Source organism: Hyla sarda, chromosome 5 (assembly GCF_029499605.1).
Source record: "Hyla sarda isolate aHylSar1 chromosome 5, aHylSar1.hap1, whole genome shotgun sequence".
Lineage (NCBI taxonomy): Eukaryota > Metazoa > Chordata > Amphibia > Anura > Hylidae > Hyla > Hyla sarda.
The window spans coordinates 319,186,248-319,207,324 of record NC_079193.1 but is presented as its reverse complement, the minus strand read 5'-3'; the positions used below and the strand labels follow the sequence as shown (position 1 = coordinate 319,207,324).

General features: G+C 44.2%; 1 protein-coding gene across 5 annotated transcripts in view; it reads right to left on the bottom strand.

The window, feature by feature from the left end:
* Window positions 1-21,077, bottom strand: part of RALYL (RALY RNA binding protein like) — a 738,312-nt gene that overhangs the window by 189,080 nt on the left and 528,155 nt on the right. For 2 of the 5 annotated variants that reach the window (XM_056522248.1, XM_056522249.1), the window contains exon 1: window positions 20,077-20,235. The exons of the other annotated variants lie outside the window; for them this stretch is intronic. In XM_056522248.1, the coding sequence (XP_056378223.1) occupies window positions 20,077-20,113 (37 nt within the window). In that variant the 5' untranslated portion in view covers window positions 20,114-20,235. Of the gene's footprint in view, window positions 1-20,076; window positions 20,236-21,077 lie in introns of those variants that run through there. 5 annotated transcript variants of the gene reach the window in all.

Sequence of the window (21,077 nt, the reverse complement as noted above, 5' to 3'; positions counted from 1 at the left end):
ATCTTTTGTGAATAGCTTCCTTTTTAAAAATACATTTTCTCCAGTTGACTACCATGGGTCTATTTTCTCTAATCTCTGGTAACCAGATTGGAGCACTAAGAAGATGGCATTACACACCATCCAATGGGTAGTCATGTAATACATGGTCATTTATGGCCTGGGTGTTTATTAGTCTGGATCATGCCAAGTTGCATCAATAATTTTATAGAAAAGTATTGAATAATCAAGAAACATGACCCAGACTGACTCTTGTATTGCATGGATGAAAGAAAAAAAAAAAAAAAAGCATATATAGAAATACATTACAAATAAGTGGAGTACCCAGGGTATTGTATTTTCAATAGGGCTATGGTAGGTAATGAAAACAAACAAGTGGATGGTTAACCAAATCACCCACTTTTATTCGAACAGGCAGGGGGTCTTTTTTATTTATATTTTATACTATTTGAAAAGGATTCAACATCAGAAAAAACACCTAAGCTTAAAAGTAACATCAAGACAGAAAATACACAAACAGAAAAAAAATCCCAGCAATTTCTCCCTTTCTTTTTCTCTACTTTGATCGTATCATTTTTCATACTGCAGCAAAATGGTAAAAAATTATATATAAATTATTTCCATACAAACCATTCAGCCAGAGCTTTAGGATCACTGACAGGTGAGGTGAATTACATTAATAATCTTGTGACAATGGCACATGTCAAGGGGAAGGATATATTAGGTAGGATATATATTAGACTGCATATGAATAATCAGTTCTTGACATTGATGTTGAGAGCAGGAAAATTGGAATCTGAGTGACAAGTGGCAAATTGTGATGAGTAGATGACTGGGTTACAGCATCTCTAAAACAGCAGGTCTTGTGGAGTGTTCCTGTTTTACAGTGGTTCAAAAAAGGACATATGAGCAGGTCATGGGTGTCCATTAATACATGGTGGGAGTGAAGGCCAGCCTGTCTGGTCTGATTCCCCAGAAGAGCTACTGTAGCACAAATTGCTTTAAAAGTTAATGCTGACTATGATAGAAAGGTGTCAGAACACACAAGGCATCACAGCTTATAGTGTATAGCGTTATATAGCTGCAGATTGGTCACATTTTATATGCTGCCGCCAGCTGCAGCTGCATGAACATCAAGACCAAACTATGGAGCAAATCGAAGAATATGATGAGCTGGTCAAGTTTTTTTTTTGCATCATTTGTATGACCTGGTTCATGTGTGTAACTTACTTGGGAAAAGATGGCACCAGGAAGTTGAAGCAAGGGGCCATGCTCTACATGTAGAGTAGAGGAATGAAGGTTTCACCACAATCGCAGACAGGGATTCTTTACTGTAAGGGTACGTTCACACTACAGAATTCCAGCGGGAATTCCACGAGCGGAATTCCGCGAGCAGAATTCCGCCGTGTGAACTTAACATTAGTGTGAATGGGTCTCCACGAGACTAGTTCACACTGCGGAATTTCAGTGGTGGACAATTCCGCCACTGAAACTGTTCCACGCAAAGAAAGAACATGTACATTCTTTGCACGGATTCCGCGAGCACTGCATAGCCGCCAATGGTGACGGCTCAGTGTCCCGCGACCCTAGCGCCGAACTAATTTCGGCGGGGCCGCCAGACGGAATCTCCGCTTGCTGAATTCAGCGAGCGGAGATTCCCCAATGTGAACACACCCTAAGACTAAGAATCTCTTTGCCACATTATGTTGTGATGATTGATTCACTGAACAAACTGAAAAGTGGCCTGAAGTGGATGTCTTTTTTGAAAAATAGAATAATAGTTTTTTACATAGCAGACACAGATTCCACAGCGTTGTACACAATTCACTTAAATTGGTCTCTATCCCCATTGGGGCTCACAATATAAATTCATTAATCAGTATGTACTGAAGTGTGGGAGGAGATCTAGACAAACAGGGGGAGAATATAGATACTTGTTGCAGATGTTGTCCTTGGTGGGACTTGAACCTAGGATCTCAGCGCTTTGAGGCAACAATGTTCACCAGTGAGCTATTATAAATTATAGGTATCACTGGAGATGAAATGACAATTTGCCTAAAGTCACTGCTTTTTTTTTTATAAGGATTGGCCCTAAAACAAAAAGCTTATTAGTTTTTATGCTGCACACAAGGGTCATGTGTCTAAATCCAATAAGGAAGCTGCAAATGTGAAATGATGGGTGTTTGTAATAAAGTGGCCAAAATGGTGAAATATCCCATATAGCAATTAAATAGATCTTGATTTTTCCGGGGTATATTATTGCACTTCGAAATTAGCAGTCTTGTTCTGTTACTGCCATAGGCATTGTTTCAACTTTTCTTTGCACCATTTGTCAAATCTAAGCCAGATTGATCTCAGCTAAAAGTCTTGGCTATAGCACATGGACCACTTTATACAATTGTCATGTCATCTCCTCATCCTGCATATCCGGAATAATCTTTTGTAAAATGTCCAACATCGGGATTCAGTCAAGTGGAAAGTGATACCTGGGCTGGAGCGGGACTATGCAAAACCACTAATGAGCGAGTTCTTGGCAACCGCTATTAAGATGTCTTTGCTGATGCTAAGATCACTGTGACTGTGATCACAGCGTGTTCCAGGCGGTGTGACATTGAATGGTAACATAATAAATATGTGACAGTGAGCAATGACCGTAGAACTTCCCCTGTTCCTAAGATAAAATGCTACCTTCATTCACAAGCAAGAAGCTGAACTTCAAGACGTATCGTTGACATTCATTGTCTGCCGGTAAAACAGAAATGATGAAAATCGTCCAGTAGAGCGCAAAGCCTCCTGAAATATCAGTGTTCAGGCCAATCTTCTTCTTATGGCAATACAAAATACCTCCAAATCCTTTCATGTTTCAGGTCTTATCCGTAGATAAACACAGGGGCAGCACATAGAAAGCTTTCAGCTCTTCCTGCATGCCACTTTACTGCCACTTTCTCTACCTAAGCATTTTAAAACTGTGAATTTTAGATGAACATTGATGTTGTCAATAGGATAGACAAATGAGATATTGGGGCTCGTGTCTGTGTGTGGTGACATGCTAATATAGTCTTTTTAACATGACTCATGTTCTTTGCACTATTTGCATTCAGCAATTGGTTTCAAGATAATAAAAAATATTTTACAGATGTCAGTTGAGGACAGGCGTAAAATATTTAACTGAATTTTTTAAGTACACAAAAATTGTAAAAATGTGAGACTTTAATCAACTTCTGTAGGTGTTCTTGTGAACATCTTAAAGGGGTATCCCAACCAGTTTTCTTTTTAAATATTTAGACTCAGGCTGATAGAAGATACAAAAAAATCCTGTACTCACCTACCTTTTTCCCCTGTTGCTGTTCTTGCAGAGCCTAGTCACATTGTGTAACATTTCCTGGGGGCAATGATGGTACAAGGAATTGCCTGCTTAGCCCATCATTGACTAATGCTGGACACTGCTGAGGCCTCTGATTGGTTGAGCGGCAACTTCTCTGTCACTGACCCCAGGAAGTGTTGCACTATGGGTCTGGGCTCTGTGAGAACGGTGACAGGGGAGCAAGGAAGGTGAATATAGGAGTTTTCTTATTACTGGTCCATCATTTGATTACCGAGTCTAATCATTTAGAGAAAATATTGGCTGGAATACCCCTTTAATCTTGATGCACTGTAGGATATTTTCCTGAAAGTACTTTGCCAATGAACATTTTTTTTTCTATAAATAACCTCCCTTATTGTAGTTAGTCATTGATAAAGACCTTATTGTTAGGTCGAAACGTTGCATCATTCTGTATGTATTGGGATCAATAAACCACCTTCTTTGAATTTGGACACCAATACCGGAGTGCCGTCTTCCATTTCTTCTATTTATTAAAACCTTAGATGCTGAGAATAACAGTAATAATGGCAGTGCACATGACTGCTTTTTCAGTCTCATCCCTGCACCATTGATGTCATGTAATGGTCACAAATTGGACATACCCCATGCCATCACTATGGAAGTCATGTCATCATGCAAGAGTATGTACGGACTGTAGCAAAAGACTAAACAGTCTAGTATAGAAATGGTAGGTATGTTGTAAAATGTTTTAATTTGTCTATTATTAGGGGGTCTGACCTCCCCCCCCCCCCAGGAACGCCTGTCCCCACCCTCGGAGACAAGCATCAGTTACCTGGTCATTGGCTGAGAGGCCCGTCACTGAAGCGCCGGAGTGTGCTGGGGATGGGTAAGTAGTAGGGCCCCATTTAGGGGGCCCCCCATGATCAGAAACTTATCCCGTATCCTGTGAATTGGGTATGTTTTTTTTCCCCGGAGTACCCCTTTAAAGATACTGGTTGAGAGATATTCAAAAACTTGCTAGTCGTAACTGTAGACAAGACAGTCTAAGATCATGCCAGATTTTTATCCATGTATCAGGCTGTTGAAAATCTGGTGCATCTTACCACTGTCTACTCTTAGAAAAAAACATGGTCTCAAAAAGCAGGAGGTGCTCAACCCCAAATGCAGTTGTGCATTTATGCTGGGGGAGCAGATCCTGCCCTTGTGGTACAATCGCCAGCATAAAATGCATACAATGGGGGATGCCTGCAGCAGACTACAAGTGCCACACTGGCCTCTGGTATTGCCCATACGGCACAGGTAGGTTTAGTGTTAGGTCCCGTGCCACTTGAGAAACCTTGGCGTTGGTGTGCGGGGCTCAGGTATGCCCTTCATATAAGGATATACTGGCTAATATCTAAATTTTAATCTAAATATCTAACATCAGTTTGAGGGTTAGCCATATGTCACTGTTTATATCTACCACAGTAGTGCACCTAAATGTATGTACCACTGTCTACTCTTAGTCTACACTACCTGTAAGGTGGTAAAGTTAAGACATGGTTTTTTTATGCTTACTATTAAAAATGTGGAGCCCTTTAAGCCACATGGTGCAAAAAAGGCAAAATTCTTAAAACCAACCTGGCGCAGTTAACACACACACACACACACACAAAAAAAAGACAAATTCAGTTTTGAATATTCCCCCACAGTCCTATATAAACCACAGATTGTGATCTCCCTGTAAGATACATAAAATGTCAGACTTGGCTCTGCTACACCTTTACCTATCAGTTTGTAAAATGCTTTATCTATGCTTTTTACTATGATTTTTTTGTTTTATAGCTAAAACAACCTATAACATTAGTATCTCCATTGCAGCTCCAATACACTACATGGGTTATTGGTTTGTTCTGGTTGGGATTATGGAAAGTCATCTCATTCATATTCTGATAAATACAATAACCAGAAGCATAAAGTAAGAACACCAAGTGCATGAAGACTTAACAAATACAAGAGAGGAAGGAAATGAGGCAGAGAAATGTGAGGTCTTACAGGAATTACTATGCAGCCTGCACATGCCTTATTTCTCACTAATTCTGTCTACTTTCATCTAATAAGCATCTTTGATCCTTTTATCATCCCATCATTAAAGCCATCAGTATTCATCTATGCAGCACCAAATCAATGATTTCAATCACCAAGAAGCAGGGAGAAGATAAAGGTGCAACTGAGTGTGACAATGCTCCAATATTTAATAGAAATAAGACATTTCATGGTGTCAGCAATCCTGGCTGCTATAGGAAAAATAAATTATCTGTATAAGGAATGAATGAGAACAAGTGGAACAGGTTTTTGAAGCCTCATACGTGGCCCCTACTTTTTAACTATAATTCATAAACCCAGTATGCAAATACGGACATTACATGTTTGTAGGAAAAAATTGTATGCAATTCAGCAGATTTACTGATATCGCACTTGGATTATCTAGGAATGTGCCAGCTCTATGACGGTGACAAAATACAGTGCATTTTTAGACACTTACAGTGCCTTGCATGAATATTTACCCTTTTGACTTTTTGTCCATTTTGCTACTGTTACAAACTGTAATTTAAATAGGCTTAAATGGGTACTCTGCCCCTAGAAATCTTATCCCCTAGCCAAAGGATAGGGGATAAGATGTCTGATCCCTGCACCCAGCGTTCATTTAGAGCATCGGGTGCAGCGCCAGAGGCTCGTGACATCACAGCCGGGCTCTGCTCGTGACATCACGGTCATGCCCCCACAATGCAAGTCTATGGGACTTCCCATAGACTAGGATTGAGGGGGCGTGGCCGTGACGTCACAAGCCTCCACCCCGCATTGCCAGTCATCAGGCATAGAACGAAGTTTGCTCCGTGCAACGGATGTCTGGGGTGCCGCAGCTGAGATTGTGGGGGTCACCAGCGGCGGGACCCCTACGATCAGTAATCCCCTATCCTTTGGATAGGGGATAAGATGCCTAGGGGTGGAGTACCTCTTTAAATAGAATATAACCATTTGATCAACACGACATGCATAGTACTTTTAAAGTGCAAAACACCTTTTATGGTTACACAAGTAATAAGGAGAGCAAAAAAGTTGAATCTGCTGGTTGCATTCAATACCAAGTATTCAATCACTTGGTAGAGCCACCTTTTCGCAGCAATTATAGCTACAAGTCTTTTTGGGTATGTCTCTACAAGCTTTGAATATCTAGAGCTGAAAATGTTTGTCCATTACTTTCAACAAAAAAGAAACCCTAAAGTTCGGTCAGATTGGTTGGAGATTGTCTGTAAACAGTGATTTTGACAGCCTTGTCTTGGTTGGTTTTACTGTTGTTCCATATTGTTTCCATTTTCTGATAGTGGATTTTATGATGGTCTGTAAGATGTTCAAAGCTTGGGATATTTTTTTATAACGTAACCCTGCTTTGTACTTCTTCACAACTTTGTCCCTGACCTGTTTGGTGGGCTCCTTGGTCTTCATGCTGCTGTTTGATCAGTGATGCTCTCTAATAAATTCTGAGGCCTTTACAGAATAGGTGTTCTTGTACTGAGAAGTGGACTCTATTTACTTATGTGGCTGGCAAATGACTTGTGAAGGCAACTGGTCTTTGTTAGGGGTTTAACAGTAAAGGGGAAGAATACATATGCACTTAACACTTTTCAGATTTTGATTTGTAAGTATTTATGAAATCCTTGTAATCTTCTCTCCCACCTCCAAATAATGGACTTTTTTTTTGTTGGTCCATCACATAAAATCTCAACTAAATAAATTTAAACAGGCACTGTCATTAAACATTTTTTTATATATATGATACAGCAATTAAAATAAATAGGATTTGTAAGTTACTCTTTGAAAAAAATGTCTTCTTATGCCACTTTCATGGCCTTAAAAATCTTGCCACTAGGGGTAGTAGTCCCTAATCCCTTCTGGCCCAGACCGCATTCCATCTGCTCAAAAGCACAGACTTTGTTCTCCTGCTGTAGGGTTAATCTGCTATTTGTTTATCTTAGTTGCTGGGACTATGCCTCTGTGTTTCTGGGTGTGGTTCAGCTTTCTGAGCCAATTAGAATCCTCCTGCCAGCAGCACAGGGATATATAAGGAATCCTTTCCCATTCATGCTTCGCATGTGAAAATTCTTGTGACTCTAACTAGCAATCTTTGTACTTATATTGTCTTACCTGGTTCTGTGACTTTTTGGCTTGGCTTTTGACTATCCTTTGGCCCTCTGAAATTGTACTCTGTTCCCTCCTGGCTTTGACTCAGCTCTTTGACTTTGCTTTCTGTGTGTGTGTTTATGTTTATTTCTGTTAGTTTTGTGTGCCTACAGCTGTTTCTGACCTTTGTAAGTTTTTCTAGTTTATTGTTTCGACCAGTGACTGTCCATCACTTATTTAGGAAGGGACCGGCACTGTGGTTGTGGACCCACTGCCTAGGGCGGGTAGGCAAGTAGGCAGGGACAGAGGGAGTAGGCAAGTTCAGGGCTACACTGGTTGTATTAATTTGCACCAGAATTTTGTGCTAGTGGTAACACATCTCAAGTCACATCCATTTACACTAAGCCACACACGTTTATCTGCAGAATACACCCCCTTGTCAGGCAAGGCATAAATGCTCTCTAAAACACATAGGAAATCTGGTTCAAAGCATATACACCAGTGTTTGGCGAATAAAATAGCTTCTAACGCCAATCCACTTTCTGAAGATAGCTGCCCTTGTTCCAAGATGACAGCATTAAGGTCAACTAAATAGCTGATCATGTAATACATGGACTGGCCAAGTCCACCAAAGCTTTAGCTTCTCTTACTTAGTGGCTCCTAGGTCCAGTTAACTACGAGGTGCCTTGAGTGGGGACCCATCTATTACAAAGTACAAGACAGGATGCCACATTCACTTATAGGCCACCCTGTACAGCTTGAAGGATATACATTTTAGTTGAGATTAACCAAAACCCACAAACACTAAAGATTAGATAAACCCTTAAATGTGAGTCCCTATTTCAGAGTTGTATGGGACCTATTTAAGACAATGGAGGTCTATTTCAATGGAGACAATGGATTATAAAAGAAAATATATAGGCTGATATGCAAACCTTCAAACATTTCTACTCTACTTCTATTATTTAGAAGAATAATGTGGAATCATATTGCATTGGAATTCTGACCATATGGAAAATAAATTGAGGAAGGCCCATCTGAATCAAACTTGGCTCCCGCAACAACAGCTGATCACCATGGCTTAACAAATTTTGTTTAATGTAAGTTGTCTCTTTATGACCTAGCCCATAAGTCAACCATTTTTTTTAAATATCTGTTCTCAAAATTCTTCCTAGAAAGTAGAGACAAAGAAGGTGGAGATGAGGTTCTACTCGCTTTTGAATCAATGTGATAATTCTCAAGCAGGTCTGAACATAGCAGAACATAGCAAGAGTTTACTCACCTACTGTCACGATGCCGGCTGGCAGGAGGTGGATCCTCTGTGCCAGAGAGGGATTGGCGTGGACCGTGCTAGTGGACCGGTTCTAAGTCACTACTGGTTTTCACCAGAGCCCGCCGCAAAGCGGGATGGTCTTGCTGCGGCGGTAGTGACCAGGTCGTATCCACTAGCAACGGCTCAACCTCTCTGGCTGCTGAAGATAGGCGCGGTACAAGGGAGTAGACAGAAGCAAGGTCGGACGTAGCAGAAGGTCGGGGCAGGCAGCAAGGATCGTAGTCAGGGGCAACGGCAGGAGGTCTGTACACAGGCTAGGAACACACAAGGAACGCTTTCACTGGCACAATGGCAACAAGATCCGGCGAGGGAGTGCAGGGGAAGTGAGGTATAAATAGGGAGTGCACAGGTGAACACACTAATTGGAACCACTGCGCCAATCAGCGGCGCAGTGGCCCTTTAAATCGCAGAGACCCGGCGCGCGCGCGCCCTAGGGAGCGGGGCCGCGCGCGCCGGGACAGGACAGACGGAGAGCGAGTCAGGTACGGGAGCCGGGATGCGCATCGCGAGCGGGCGCCACCCGCATCGCGAATCGCATCCCGGCTGGGGACGGTATCGCAGCGCACCGGGTCAGTGGAACTGACCGGAGCGCTGCAGTAGCGAGAGTGAAGCGAGCGCTCCGGGGAGGAGCGGGGACCCGGAGCGCTCGGCGTAACAGTACCCCCCCCTTGGGTCTCCCCCTCTTCTTAGAGCCTGAGAACCTGAGGAGCAGACTTTTGTCTAGGATATTGTCCTCAGGTTCCCAGGATCTCTCTTCAGGACCACAACCCTCCCAATCGACCAGAAAAAAGGTTTTCCCTCTGACCTTCTTGGAGGCCAGTATTTCTTTTACGGAGAAGATGTCCGAGGAGCCGGAAACAGGAGTGGGAGAAACAAGTTTGGGAGAGAAACGGTTGATGATGAGTGGTTTAAGAAGAGAAACGTGAAAGGCATTAGGAATACGAAGAGAAGGAGGAAGAAGAAGTTTGTAAGAGACAGGATTAATCTGGCACAAGATTTTGAAAGGACCAAGATAACGTGGTCCCAATTTGTAGCTAGGGACACGGAAGCGGACATATTTAGCGGAGGGCCATACCTTGTCTCCAGGAGAAAAAATGGGGGGAGCTCTTCTTTTTCTATCAGCAAACTTCTTCATGCGTGATGAAGCCTGTAAAAGAGAATTTTGGGTCTCTTTCCATATGGTGGAAAGATCACGAGATATTTCATCCACAGCGGGCAAACCAGAGGGCAAGGGAGTAGGGAGGGGGGGAAGAGGGTGACGGCCGTACACCACGAAAAATGGGGATTTGGAAGAAGATTCAGAGACTCTGAAGTTATACGAGAATTCGGCCCATGGTAGAAGATGTGCCCAGTCATCCTGGCGGGAGGAAACAAAATGGCGTAAATAATCACCCAGGACCTGGTTAATTCTTTCTACTTGCCCATTGGATTGAGGATGATATGCAGAGGAAAAGTTTAATTTAATCTTAAGTTGTTTACAGAGAGCCCTCCAGAATTTTGACACGAATTGGACGCCTCTATCCGAGACGATCTGCGTGGGCAACCCGTGAAGACGAAAAATGTGTACAAAAAATTTTTTGCCAACTGAGGCGCTGAAGGAAGACCAGGAAGAGGGATGAAATGTGCCATCTTGGAAAATCGATCAACGACCACCCAAACAACAGTGTTGCCACGGGATGGGGGTAAGTCCGTAATAAAGTCCATACCAATCAGAGACCAAGGCTGTTCGGGGACAGGCAGAGGATGAAGAAGACCAGCGGGCTTCTGGCGAGGAGTCTTATCCCGGGCACAGACAGTGCAGGCTCGTACAAAATCCACAACATCCGTCTCCAGAGTCGGCCACCAATAGAAACGAGAGATGAGTTGCACGGATTTCTTGATACCCGCATGACCTGCGAGATGGGAGGAGTGACCCCATTTGAGGATTCCGAGGCGTTGGCGTGGAGAAACGAAGGTCTTCCCTGGAGGAGTTTGCCTGATGGAGGCTGGAGAAGTGGAGATCAGGCAGTCAGGGGGAATGATGTGTTGCGGAGAGAGCTCTACTTCCGAGGCATCCGAGGAACGAGAGAGAGCATCGGCCCTAATGTTCTTATTGGCAGGCCGAAAGTGAATTTCAAAAATAAATCGGGCAAAGAACAGAGACCACCTGGCCTGGCGAGGATTCAGTCGTTGGGCAGACTGGAGATAGGAGAGGTTCTTGTGATCGGTGTAAATAATAACTGGAAATCTTGATCCCTCCAACAGATGCCTCCATTCCTCAAGTGCTAATTTAATGGCTAGCAGCTCTCGGTCCCCGATGGAGTAGTTCCTCTCAGCCGGAGAGAAGGTCCTAGAAAAAAAACCACAAGTAACAGCATGCCCGGAAGAATTTTTCTGTAGAAGGACCGCTCCAGCTCCTACAGAGGAGGCATCAACCTCCAATAGGAAGGGTTTAGATGGGTCAGGTCTGGAGAGCACGGGAGCCGAAGAAAAGGCAGACTTGAGCTGTTTAAAGGCGTCTTCCGCTTGAGGAGGCCATGACTTAGGATTGGCATTCTTTTTGGTTAAAGCCACGATAGGAGCCACAATGGTGGAAAAATGTGGAATGAATTGTCTGTAATAATTGGCGAACCCCAAAAAACGTTGGATAGCACGGAGTCCGGAGGGGCGTGGCCAATCTAAGACGGCAGAGAGTTTGTCTGGATCCATTTGTAGTCCCTGGCCAGAGACCAAGTATCCTAGGAAAGGAAGAGATTGACATTCAAACAGACATTTCTCCATTTTGGCATAAAGTTGATTGTCACGAAGTCTCTGAAGAACCATGCGGACATGCTGGCGGTGTTCTTCTAGGTTGGCAGAAAAAATCAGGATATCGTCCAGATATACAACAACACAGGAATATAAGAGATCACGAAAAATTTCATTAACAAAGTCTTGGAAGACGGCAGGGGCGTTGCACAGGCCAAAGGGCATGACCAGATACTCAAAGTGTCCATCTCTAGTGTTAAATGCCGTTTTCCATTCATCCCCCTCTCTGATGCGGATGAGATTATAGGCACCTCTTAAGTCCAGTTTTGTAAAGATGTGGGCACCTTGGAGGCGATCAAAGAGTTCAGAGATGAGAGGTAGGGGGTAGCGGTTTTTTACAGTGATTTTATTAAGACCGCGGTAGTCAATGCAAGGACGTAGAGAGCCATCTTTTTTGGACACAAAGAAAAATCCGGCTCCGGCAGGAGAGGAAGATTTGCGGATAAAGCCCTTCTTTAAATTTTCCTGGATATACTCAGACATAGCAAGAGTCTCTGGGGCAGAGAGAGGATAAATTCTGCCCCGGGGTGGAGTAGTGCCCGGGAGGAGGTCAATGGGACAGTCATAAGGCCTATGAGGAGGTAAAGTCTCAGCTTGTTTTTTGCAAAAAACATCCGCAAAGTCCATATAGGCCTTGGGGAGACCGGTTACAGGAGGGGCCACAGGGTCACGGCAAGGAGTACTGGGAACCGGTTTAAGGCAGTCCTTGGAACAAGAGGGACCCCAACTCTTGATCTCCCCAGTGGACCAATCCAGGGTTGGGGAGTGGTGTTGAAGCCAGGGTAGTCCAAGGAGAATTTCGGAAGTGCAATTGGGGAGGACCAAAAACTCAATTTTCTCATGGTGAGGTCCGATGCACATTAGGAGGGGCTCCGTGCGGAAACGTATGGTACAGTCCAATCTTTCATTGTTGACACAATTGATGTAGAGGGGTCTGGCGAGACTGGTCAGCGGGATGTTGAACCTGTTGATGAGAGAGGCCAAAATAAAATTTCCTGCAGATCCGGAATCCAAGAAGGCCATAGTAGAGAAGGAGAAGGTAGAGGCAGATACCCGCACAGGCACAGTAAGACGCGGAGAAGCAGAGTTGACATCAAGGGCTGTCTCACCCTTGTGCGGAGTCAGCGTACGTCTTTCCAGGCGGGGAGGACGGATAGGACAATCCTTGAGGAAGTGTTCGGTACCGGCACAGTACAGGCAGAGATTCTCCATGCGGCGTCGTGTCCTCTCTTGAGGTGTCAGGCGAGACCGGTCGACCTGCATAGCCTCCACGGCGGGAGGCACAGGAACGGATTGCAGGGGACCAGAGGAGAGAGGAGCCGGGGAGAAAAAACGCCTCGTGCGAACAAAGTCCATATCCTGGCGGAGCTCCTGACGCCTTTCGGAAAAACGCATGTCAATGCGAGTGGCTAGATGAATGAGTTCATGTAGGTTAGCAGGGATTTCTCGTGCGGCCAGAACATCTTTAATGTTGCTGGATAGGCCTTTTTTAAAGGTCGCGCAGAGGGCCTCATTATTCCAGGATAGTTCTGAAGCAAGAGTACGGAATTGTACGGCGTACTCGCCAACGGAAGAATTACCCTGGACCAGGTTCAACAGGGCAGTCTCAGCAGAAGAGGCTCGGGCAGGTTCCTCAAAGACACTTCGAATTTCCGAGAAGAAGGAGTGTACAGAGGCAGTGACGGGGTCATTGCGGTCCCAGAGCGGTGTAGCCCACGACAGAGCTTTTCCAGACAGAAGGCTGACTACGAAAGCCACCTTAGACCTTTCAGTAGGAAACTGGTCCGACATCATCTCCAAGTGCAGGGAAAATTGAGAAAGAAAGCCACGGCAAAACTTAGAGTCCCCATCAAATTTATCCGGCAAGGATAGTCGTAGGCCTGAAGCGGCCACTCGCTGCGGAGGAGGTGCAGGAGCTGGTGGAGGAGATGGTTGCTGAAGCTGAGGTAGTAGCTGCTGTAGCATCACGGTCAGTTGAGACAGCTGGTGGCCTTGTTGCGCTATCTGTTGTGACTGCTGGGCGACCACCGTGGAGAGGTCGGCGACAACTGGCAGAGGAACTTCAGCGGGATCCATGGCCGGATCTACTGTCACGATGCCGGCTGGCAGGAGGTGGATCCTCTGTGCCAGAGAGGGATTGGCGTGGACCGTGCTAGTGGACCGGTTCTAAGTCACTACTGGTTTTCACCAGAGCCCGCCGCAAAGCGGGATGGTCTTGCTGCGGCGGTAGTCACCAGGTCATATCCACTAGCAACGGCTCAACCTCTCTGGCTGCTGAAGATAGGCGCGGTACAAGGGAGTAGACAGAAGCAAGGTCGGACGTAGCAGAAGGTCGGGGCAGGCAGCAAGGATCGTAGTCAGGGGCAACGGCAGGAGGTCTGGAACACAGGCTAGGAACACACAAGGAACGCTTTCACTGGCACAATGGCAACAAGATCCGGCGAGGGAGTGCAGGGGAAGTGAGGTATAAATAGGGAGTGCACAGGTGAACACACTAATTGGAACCACTGCGCCAATCAGCGGCGCAGTGGCCCTTTAAATCGCAGAGACCCGGCGCGCGCGCGCCCTAGGGAGCGGGGCCGCGCGCGCCGGGACAGGACAGACGGAGAGCGAGTTAGGTACGGGAGCCGGGATGCGCATCGCGAGCGGGCGCCACCCGCATCGCGAATCGCATCCCGGCTGGGGACGGTATCGCAGCGCACCGGGTCAGTGGAACTGACCGGAGCGCTGCAGTAGCGAGAGTGAAGCGAGCGCTCCGGGGAGGAGCGGGGACCCGGAGCGCTCGGCGTAACACCTACTCTATAGAATAAGATCGAATGAAGCAATGACCAAATGAAAGCATATTGACTGGTGGAGTACTTCATATATTAAACCAACTATACCATTTAAACCACCTGCCTAATGTTGTGTAGATTGCTCTCATGACACAAAAAAAAGAGAGCTCTGATTCAGCAAGGAATAGACTCTGAAGGTGTCCTGTGATATCTGGCATGAAGACCTTTTAGATTCTTTAGATTGAGAGATGCAATCTCCTAAGATTAAGCAAAACCAGCAGATGATCAGATTGAGATTTGAGGAATTTGGAGGCCTAGACAGCACCTTTATCACTATCTTTTGTTCCTCAAATCGTTCCTGAACAGTTGTTACCGTTTGGCATTATCCTTCTGAAAGAGGCCCCTGCCATGAGGGGATATCACTACCGTGAGGCAATATCACTGCCGACAGGGAATATTACTGCTATGCAGGGCTGTAGCTCCCATGAGGTGAGTAAGCTGATCGCCTCAGGTGCGCTGTAGCAAGGGGGCGCAGCGGCCAGGACTGCATTTGCCCTGGCCGCTGCACCTGCTTCCACAGGGAGTCCAGCACACATTACACTGAGGCATTGATTCCCAACCGGGGTGCCAGCACACTCTGGTGGAAAATATGGCGCTAAAATTTTTTGATTGTCCTGCCCAGGCCTGCGCTTTCGTGAGTCACAGGCGTGCAGGCCGGGCGGGAGGGAAGTCTGCGTGCTCTGGACTCTGGATTCTCCCTTGTCCCTCAGCAGAATGATGGGGATGGAGGGAAGGAGCAGGGGCGGCACTGACAGAGTCCTACTCAGCTTCAGGTACTAAACCCCTCCCTTCTGTCACCCCTCTACACCCCTTGTAACCCCTGTACATCCCTCTGTCACCCCTGTACACCCCTTTGTCACCCATGTCATACCTTTACACTCCTGTTACCCCTGTATGTCCCTCTTTCACCCATGTACACCCCTCTACACCTCTGTCATCCATTTCCTCAGGTGTGCTGCTGCAAGGGGAGCAGGGAGTCCAGCACACATTACATTTGGCAGTGATTCCCAACCAGGGTGCCCAGGCAGGGGTGCCGGGACACTCCAGTGGAAAAGATGACACAAAAATGTTGTTGAATTTTCCATCCGGGCCTGGACCTGCAGCGCTGTGACAGTCACAGCTGTACATACCGGGTGGAAGAGACGTCTGTCACACTCTCGGGACAGGATGCTGCAGCTCTGATCCCTGTGTAGCCTCCTTCTCCTGTGAAGCAGCTGTGGACTCTGGATTCTCCCTGGTCCCTCAGAATTGTGTGGATGGAGGGAAGGAGCAGGGGCGGCGCTGACAGAGGCCTATTCGGCTTCAGGTAGTGCACCCCACCCTTTCACTCCTCTACACCTCTCTGTCACCCCTCAAAACATGTCTGTAACCACTGGACACCCCTATGTTATCACGTACACCCCTCTGTCACACCTCTACACCCTTCTGTCTCTCCTCTAAACCCCCTCTGTCACCCATTTACACCCTTCTACACCCCTGTCTCCCATGTACACCCCTCTGTCACTGTGTGGGGTAAGGCTGAAGGCATTGTGTGTGGGTGAGACAGTAGGCATTGTGTGTGGGGAAGGCTGGAGGCATTTGAGTGAGGCTGGAAACATTGGGGGAGATTTATCAAAACATGTGCAAAAGAAAAGTTGCCAGTTGCCCATAGCAACCAATCAGATAGTTTCATTTTGCAGAGGCCTTTTAAAAAATTAAAAAAGCAAGCTGATTGATTGCTATGGGCAACTGGGCAACTTTTCCTCTGCACAGGTTTTTATAAATCTCTACCCTTGTGCGTTGTGGGAAGGCTGGTGGCATTGTGATTGGAGGAGGCTGGAGTCATTTGTGGGGAAAAGGGGAGGATAATGCAGGAAAAGTGCAGAGCCTAATGTGTTTGTGTTGCAGGTTCTGCCCTAAAGAGTTTTGGCTGGAACAGATTATCATGATGTCCTGAGCCAGATGGGGAAGAAAAAAAAAAGAGAATTACTCTGATCAGTGAATATGTCATTTGTGAGTTGCTGCATAAAACCGTACTGTAATCTACATAAGAAACATATATTTTTTAAAAAATTCGGTAGGGGTGGCCTGCAAATTTTTTTTTTTTCTGAATGGTTCCCCGAGTACAGATAGGGGAGTGGGCGCAATCTTTTGTTATTGCCTCGGGCGCAAAAGGAGCTAACTACAGCTCTGCTGCCATGAGAGAATATCACTGTCATGAGGGCATATCACTGCCATGAGGGCATATCACTGCCATGAGGGCATATCACTGTCATGAGGGAATATCACTGCCATGAGGGAATATCACTGTCATGAGGGAATATCACTGCCATGAGGGAATATCACTGCCATGAGAGAATATCACTGCCATGAGGGAATATCACTGCCATGAGGGCATATCACTGCCATGAGGGAATATCACTGCCATGAGGGAATATCACTGCCATGAGGGAATATCACTGCCATGAGGGAATATCACTGCCATGAGGGCATATCACTGCCATGAGGGAATATCACTGCCATGAGGGAATACCACTGCCATGAGGGAATACCACTGCCATGAGGGAATATCACTGCCATGAGAGAATATCACTGCCATGAGGGAATATCACTGCCATGAGGGAATATCACTGCCATGAGGGAATATCACTGCCATGAGGGAATATCACTGCTATGAGGGAATATCACTGCCATGAGAGAATATCACTGCCATGAGGGAATATCACTGCCATGAGGGAATATCACTGTCATGAGGGAATATCACTGCCATGAGGGAATATCATTGACATGAGGGAATATCACTGCCATGAGGGAATATCACTGTCATGAGGGAATATCACTGCCATGAGGGAATATCACTGCCATGAGGGAATATCACTGCCATGAGAGAATATCACTGCCATGAGGGAATATCACTGCCATGAGGGAATATCACTGCCATGAGGGAATATCACTGCCATGAGGTAATATCACTGCCATGAGGGAATACCACTGCCATGAGGGAATATCACTGCCATGAGGGAATATCACTGCCATGAGGGAATATCACTGCCATGAGGGAATATCACTGCCATGAGGGAATATCACTGCCATGAGGGAATATCACTGTCATGAGGGAATATCACTGCCATGAGGGAATATCATTGACATGAGGGAATATCACTGCCATGAGGGAATATCACTGTCATGAGGGAATATCACTGCCATGAGGGAATATCACTGCCATGAGGGAATATCACTGCCATGAGGGAATATCACTGCCATGAGGGAATATCACTGCCATGAGAGCATATCACTGCAATAAGAATGTTTTTGGTTTGCAATGGATCAAAGGTCATCCACATGAATGCCAGAACCTACATATTCCCAATCGATCATTACCTACAGCACATGTTAAAGGGAAATGTAATTTATCACACCAGGCCACATTCTTCCATTGCTCCATGATCAAGTTCATGGTTCAGTTCTGATGTTTACATGTCCACTCTAGGCACTTTTGCCAGGCTCAATCTGGATACTCTGACTAACCAGCAGCTATATAGTCCTATACGCATCAAGCTGTGATGCTCTGTTTTTTCTGACACCTCTTCATCATAGAAATTTCAGCAAATTAAGCTACAGTAGCTCTTCTGTGGGACCAGACCAGATGGACTAGCCTTCTCTCCACATGTACATCATTGAGCCTTGGGCACCAAAGACCCAATCGCTGGTCCACCAGTTGGACTTCCTTGGACCACCTTTTGTATGTACTTACCACTGTATACCGTGAATACCCCACAATACTTTATGTGTTGGAGATGCCCTGGTAAAGTCATCTGTCACATTTGTTCATTTTCAAATCCCCTTATGCTTGTCCCTTATGCTTGTCTATTTTTCCTACTTCCAACTAAGCATCTTCAGGAAATGACTGTAAACTGGTTCCCAATACAGTATATTTCACCCTAGACAGGTGATATTGTCACAAGATAATCAGTGTTATTCACTTTCGCTCTTAGTGGTTTTAATATTACAGCTTATTGGTATATATATCATCCGGATAAACCCAAAGTCATTATTTGAAGTGACAACTTTAGACAATGCGATGGTCACACTACATGCCAACGTGTCACTGAGCTGTCATGGTAAACTGATTGTGGTCGTAACTAAGCAAAACATGCAGAGACAAGTAAAAGTAGAATTTACAGATGTAGCTGAGCTGAATGTGTTATTTTAAAAAATAAGCTACCCGGCTCATGACTCCAAAACTATAGATGACACATAATGATATCAGAAGGATGGAAACATGTCTGTTATATATTCAGATACTGAATTTTAAATGTCAATTACTCATTATTAAAGAGACCAAATCATTTTATATTAATGAAAAACAAGTGTATGTGCTGGATAAAAAGCTACAAAAAGGAGCATGTGTACAAATACGTTTGTTAAAAAGACAACAAGCGTATGTCCTGGGGCAAGAAGAATGAAAATAGCAATGTCTATAATATAAGTAGATATGCAATATACTGTATATGAAATAGATAGATAGATATGTAATAGATGTAAGATAGATGTGCAATAGATGTAAGAAAGATGTGCAAGAGATGGATAGATGTGCAATAGATGAGCTATAGACAGATATTCAATATATGTGCGATAGATATGCAATAGATGTTAGATAGATGTGAGATAGATAGATAGATATGTAATAGATGTGAGATAGATGAGTTATAGATAGATATGCAATATATGTGTGATATATATGCAATAGATGTTAAATAGATGTGTGATAGATAGGTATGTAATAGATGTGAGATAGATGAGTTATAGATATATATGCAATAGATGTGCAATAGATGTGCTATAGATGTTAGATAGATGTGTGATAGATAGATAGATAGATAGATAGATATGAGAAAAATGTGTAAAAGTTAGATAGAAAGACAGATAGATAGATAGATAGATAGAAAGAAAGGATATAAGTGCAATTAGATATGCAGTAGATGTGAGATAGATATGCAATAGATAGAAACAAGTGAAGATGATTTAGGTTTACATTTAGTCATATGGTAAAATCTCAGATAAGCCTTTACAATAATACAATAAGTAGTCAAACTCAGCCCTGCTTCAATCTCTCACAGTACAGAATATATGCTTAGTACAATGAAAACTCTGCTACATCTGTGTGTACATAAAGAGCAAACATCACTAACAAATGTTCGACCCTCAGTCAGCAACGATTGTGGCCACATGAATATATTACTACAAACCGCTGGAACATGTATCATCACTCAACAGGACGAGACCTTGTAAGCATCATACGTCTCATTCGTGTACCAGGTTGTTATAAGCCATTGTGTGGCACCATAATGTGTCAATTAGAAGGCAGATTAAAAGCGGAACATTCAGCTAAACTTCATTGGCAATAATTTTTTTTTTTTGCTCATCTGAAAAGCTGTTCATTTAGGAGAGTTTCCATAGCAACAAAGGAACTATTTTCCCTAACACACGGCTACAGCACCCCTTTAATTTTCTGCAGAATGCATCAGAGCTGAGCGAGTAATTCTCACCGATGAATGTCATTTATTGATTTATGTTCACAGGAAAATAAGCAACCAATCCCATATCCTCAACCTCCAATGGTTCTCAGTAAGAATAGAAAGAAATAAAAATGTACTTACATCTCTGATTCCTACGTTTACTCTTGTACATGGTCATCGGAGACGGATGCGACTTTTCAGCAAGTAATTATTTTTTATTTTATTCACACAGCAACACAAAGGGAGCGGATTGCGCTTCTCCTTTGCAGAGAGACACTTGGTTCTGATGGGAGCTAACCAGCAATTTCACACTGTGAACATGGTAGAAACCATTCTGATGAAATACTAGGGGGGGGGGGGGGGGGGAGAGAAAGCGAGGCAAGGAGCAGATCATTTATATGATGAGACACGAAGTCAGATGCAATCATTTATGCAACTTGGTAAGAATCGCTCTATGAGACGTTCACAGAACAATAATGTTTGCTTTACATTAGCAGATATCTTTATGGTGCTAATTAATATGTATTATTAATACTTTGAATTATTACAATAATAATCATTCTCATTGTATTACTAATCGTTATTTTATACATACTTTGAATTATAATGATAATAATCACTCTTATTTTGTCACTGTGATCGCTTATCGTTATTATATTCTAAATGTAATTAATTTAAAATATAATTATACGTAACTGTTCACCTAAGAAAAAATAAATATTTCAATATTGCAAATTTGACAACCGTTACAATAAGCTGATACATCCTGTTTTTTATAGTTAAATTGTCAGCTTTGCTGTGTAGATTGGAACAGAATGAGCAGAGTTGTTATTATCAGTGGAGATAGGGGGTTTAACGACAGCTCTATTCTACTGCTGGAGGCCTAAATATGGAAGGAGGGTAGCATTATGAAAACAAACAAGGCCTGAATGCAACTTCTCTGTGGATTTCACACAAGTGTAATATTTTTTTAATTATTCAATTCATCTTCTATAGAAACAAACACGCTTCTGCAGACAATACAAAGGAAGTGTAGTTATCCAATGTGGCCTGTAAATGGGGCCCCCTAGAGAATTATATATTCCTCTAGTGGTCTAGCCCTAATCTGTCTACAAGAGACTGGGCCATTATTGCATTTACTA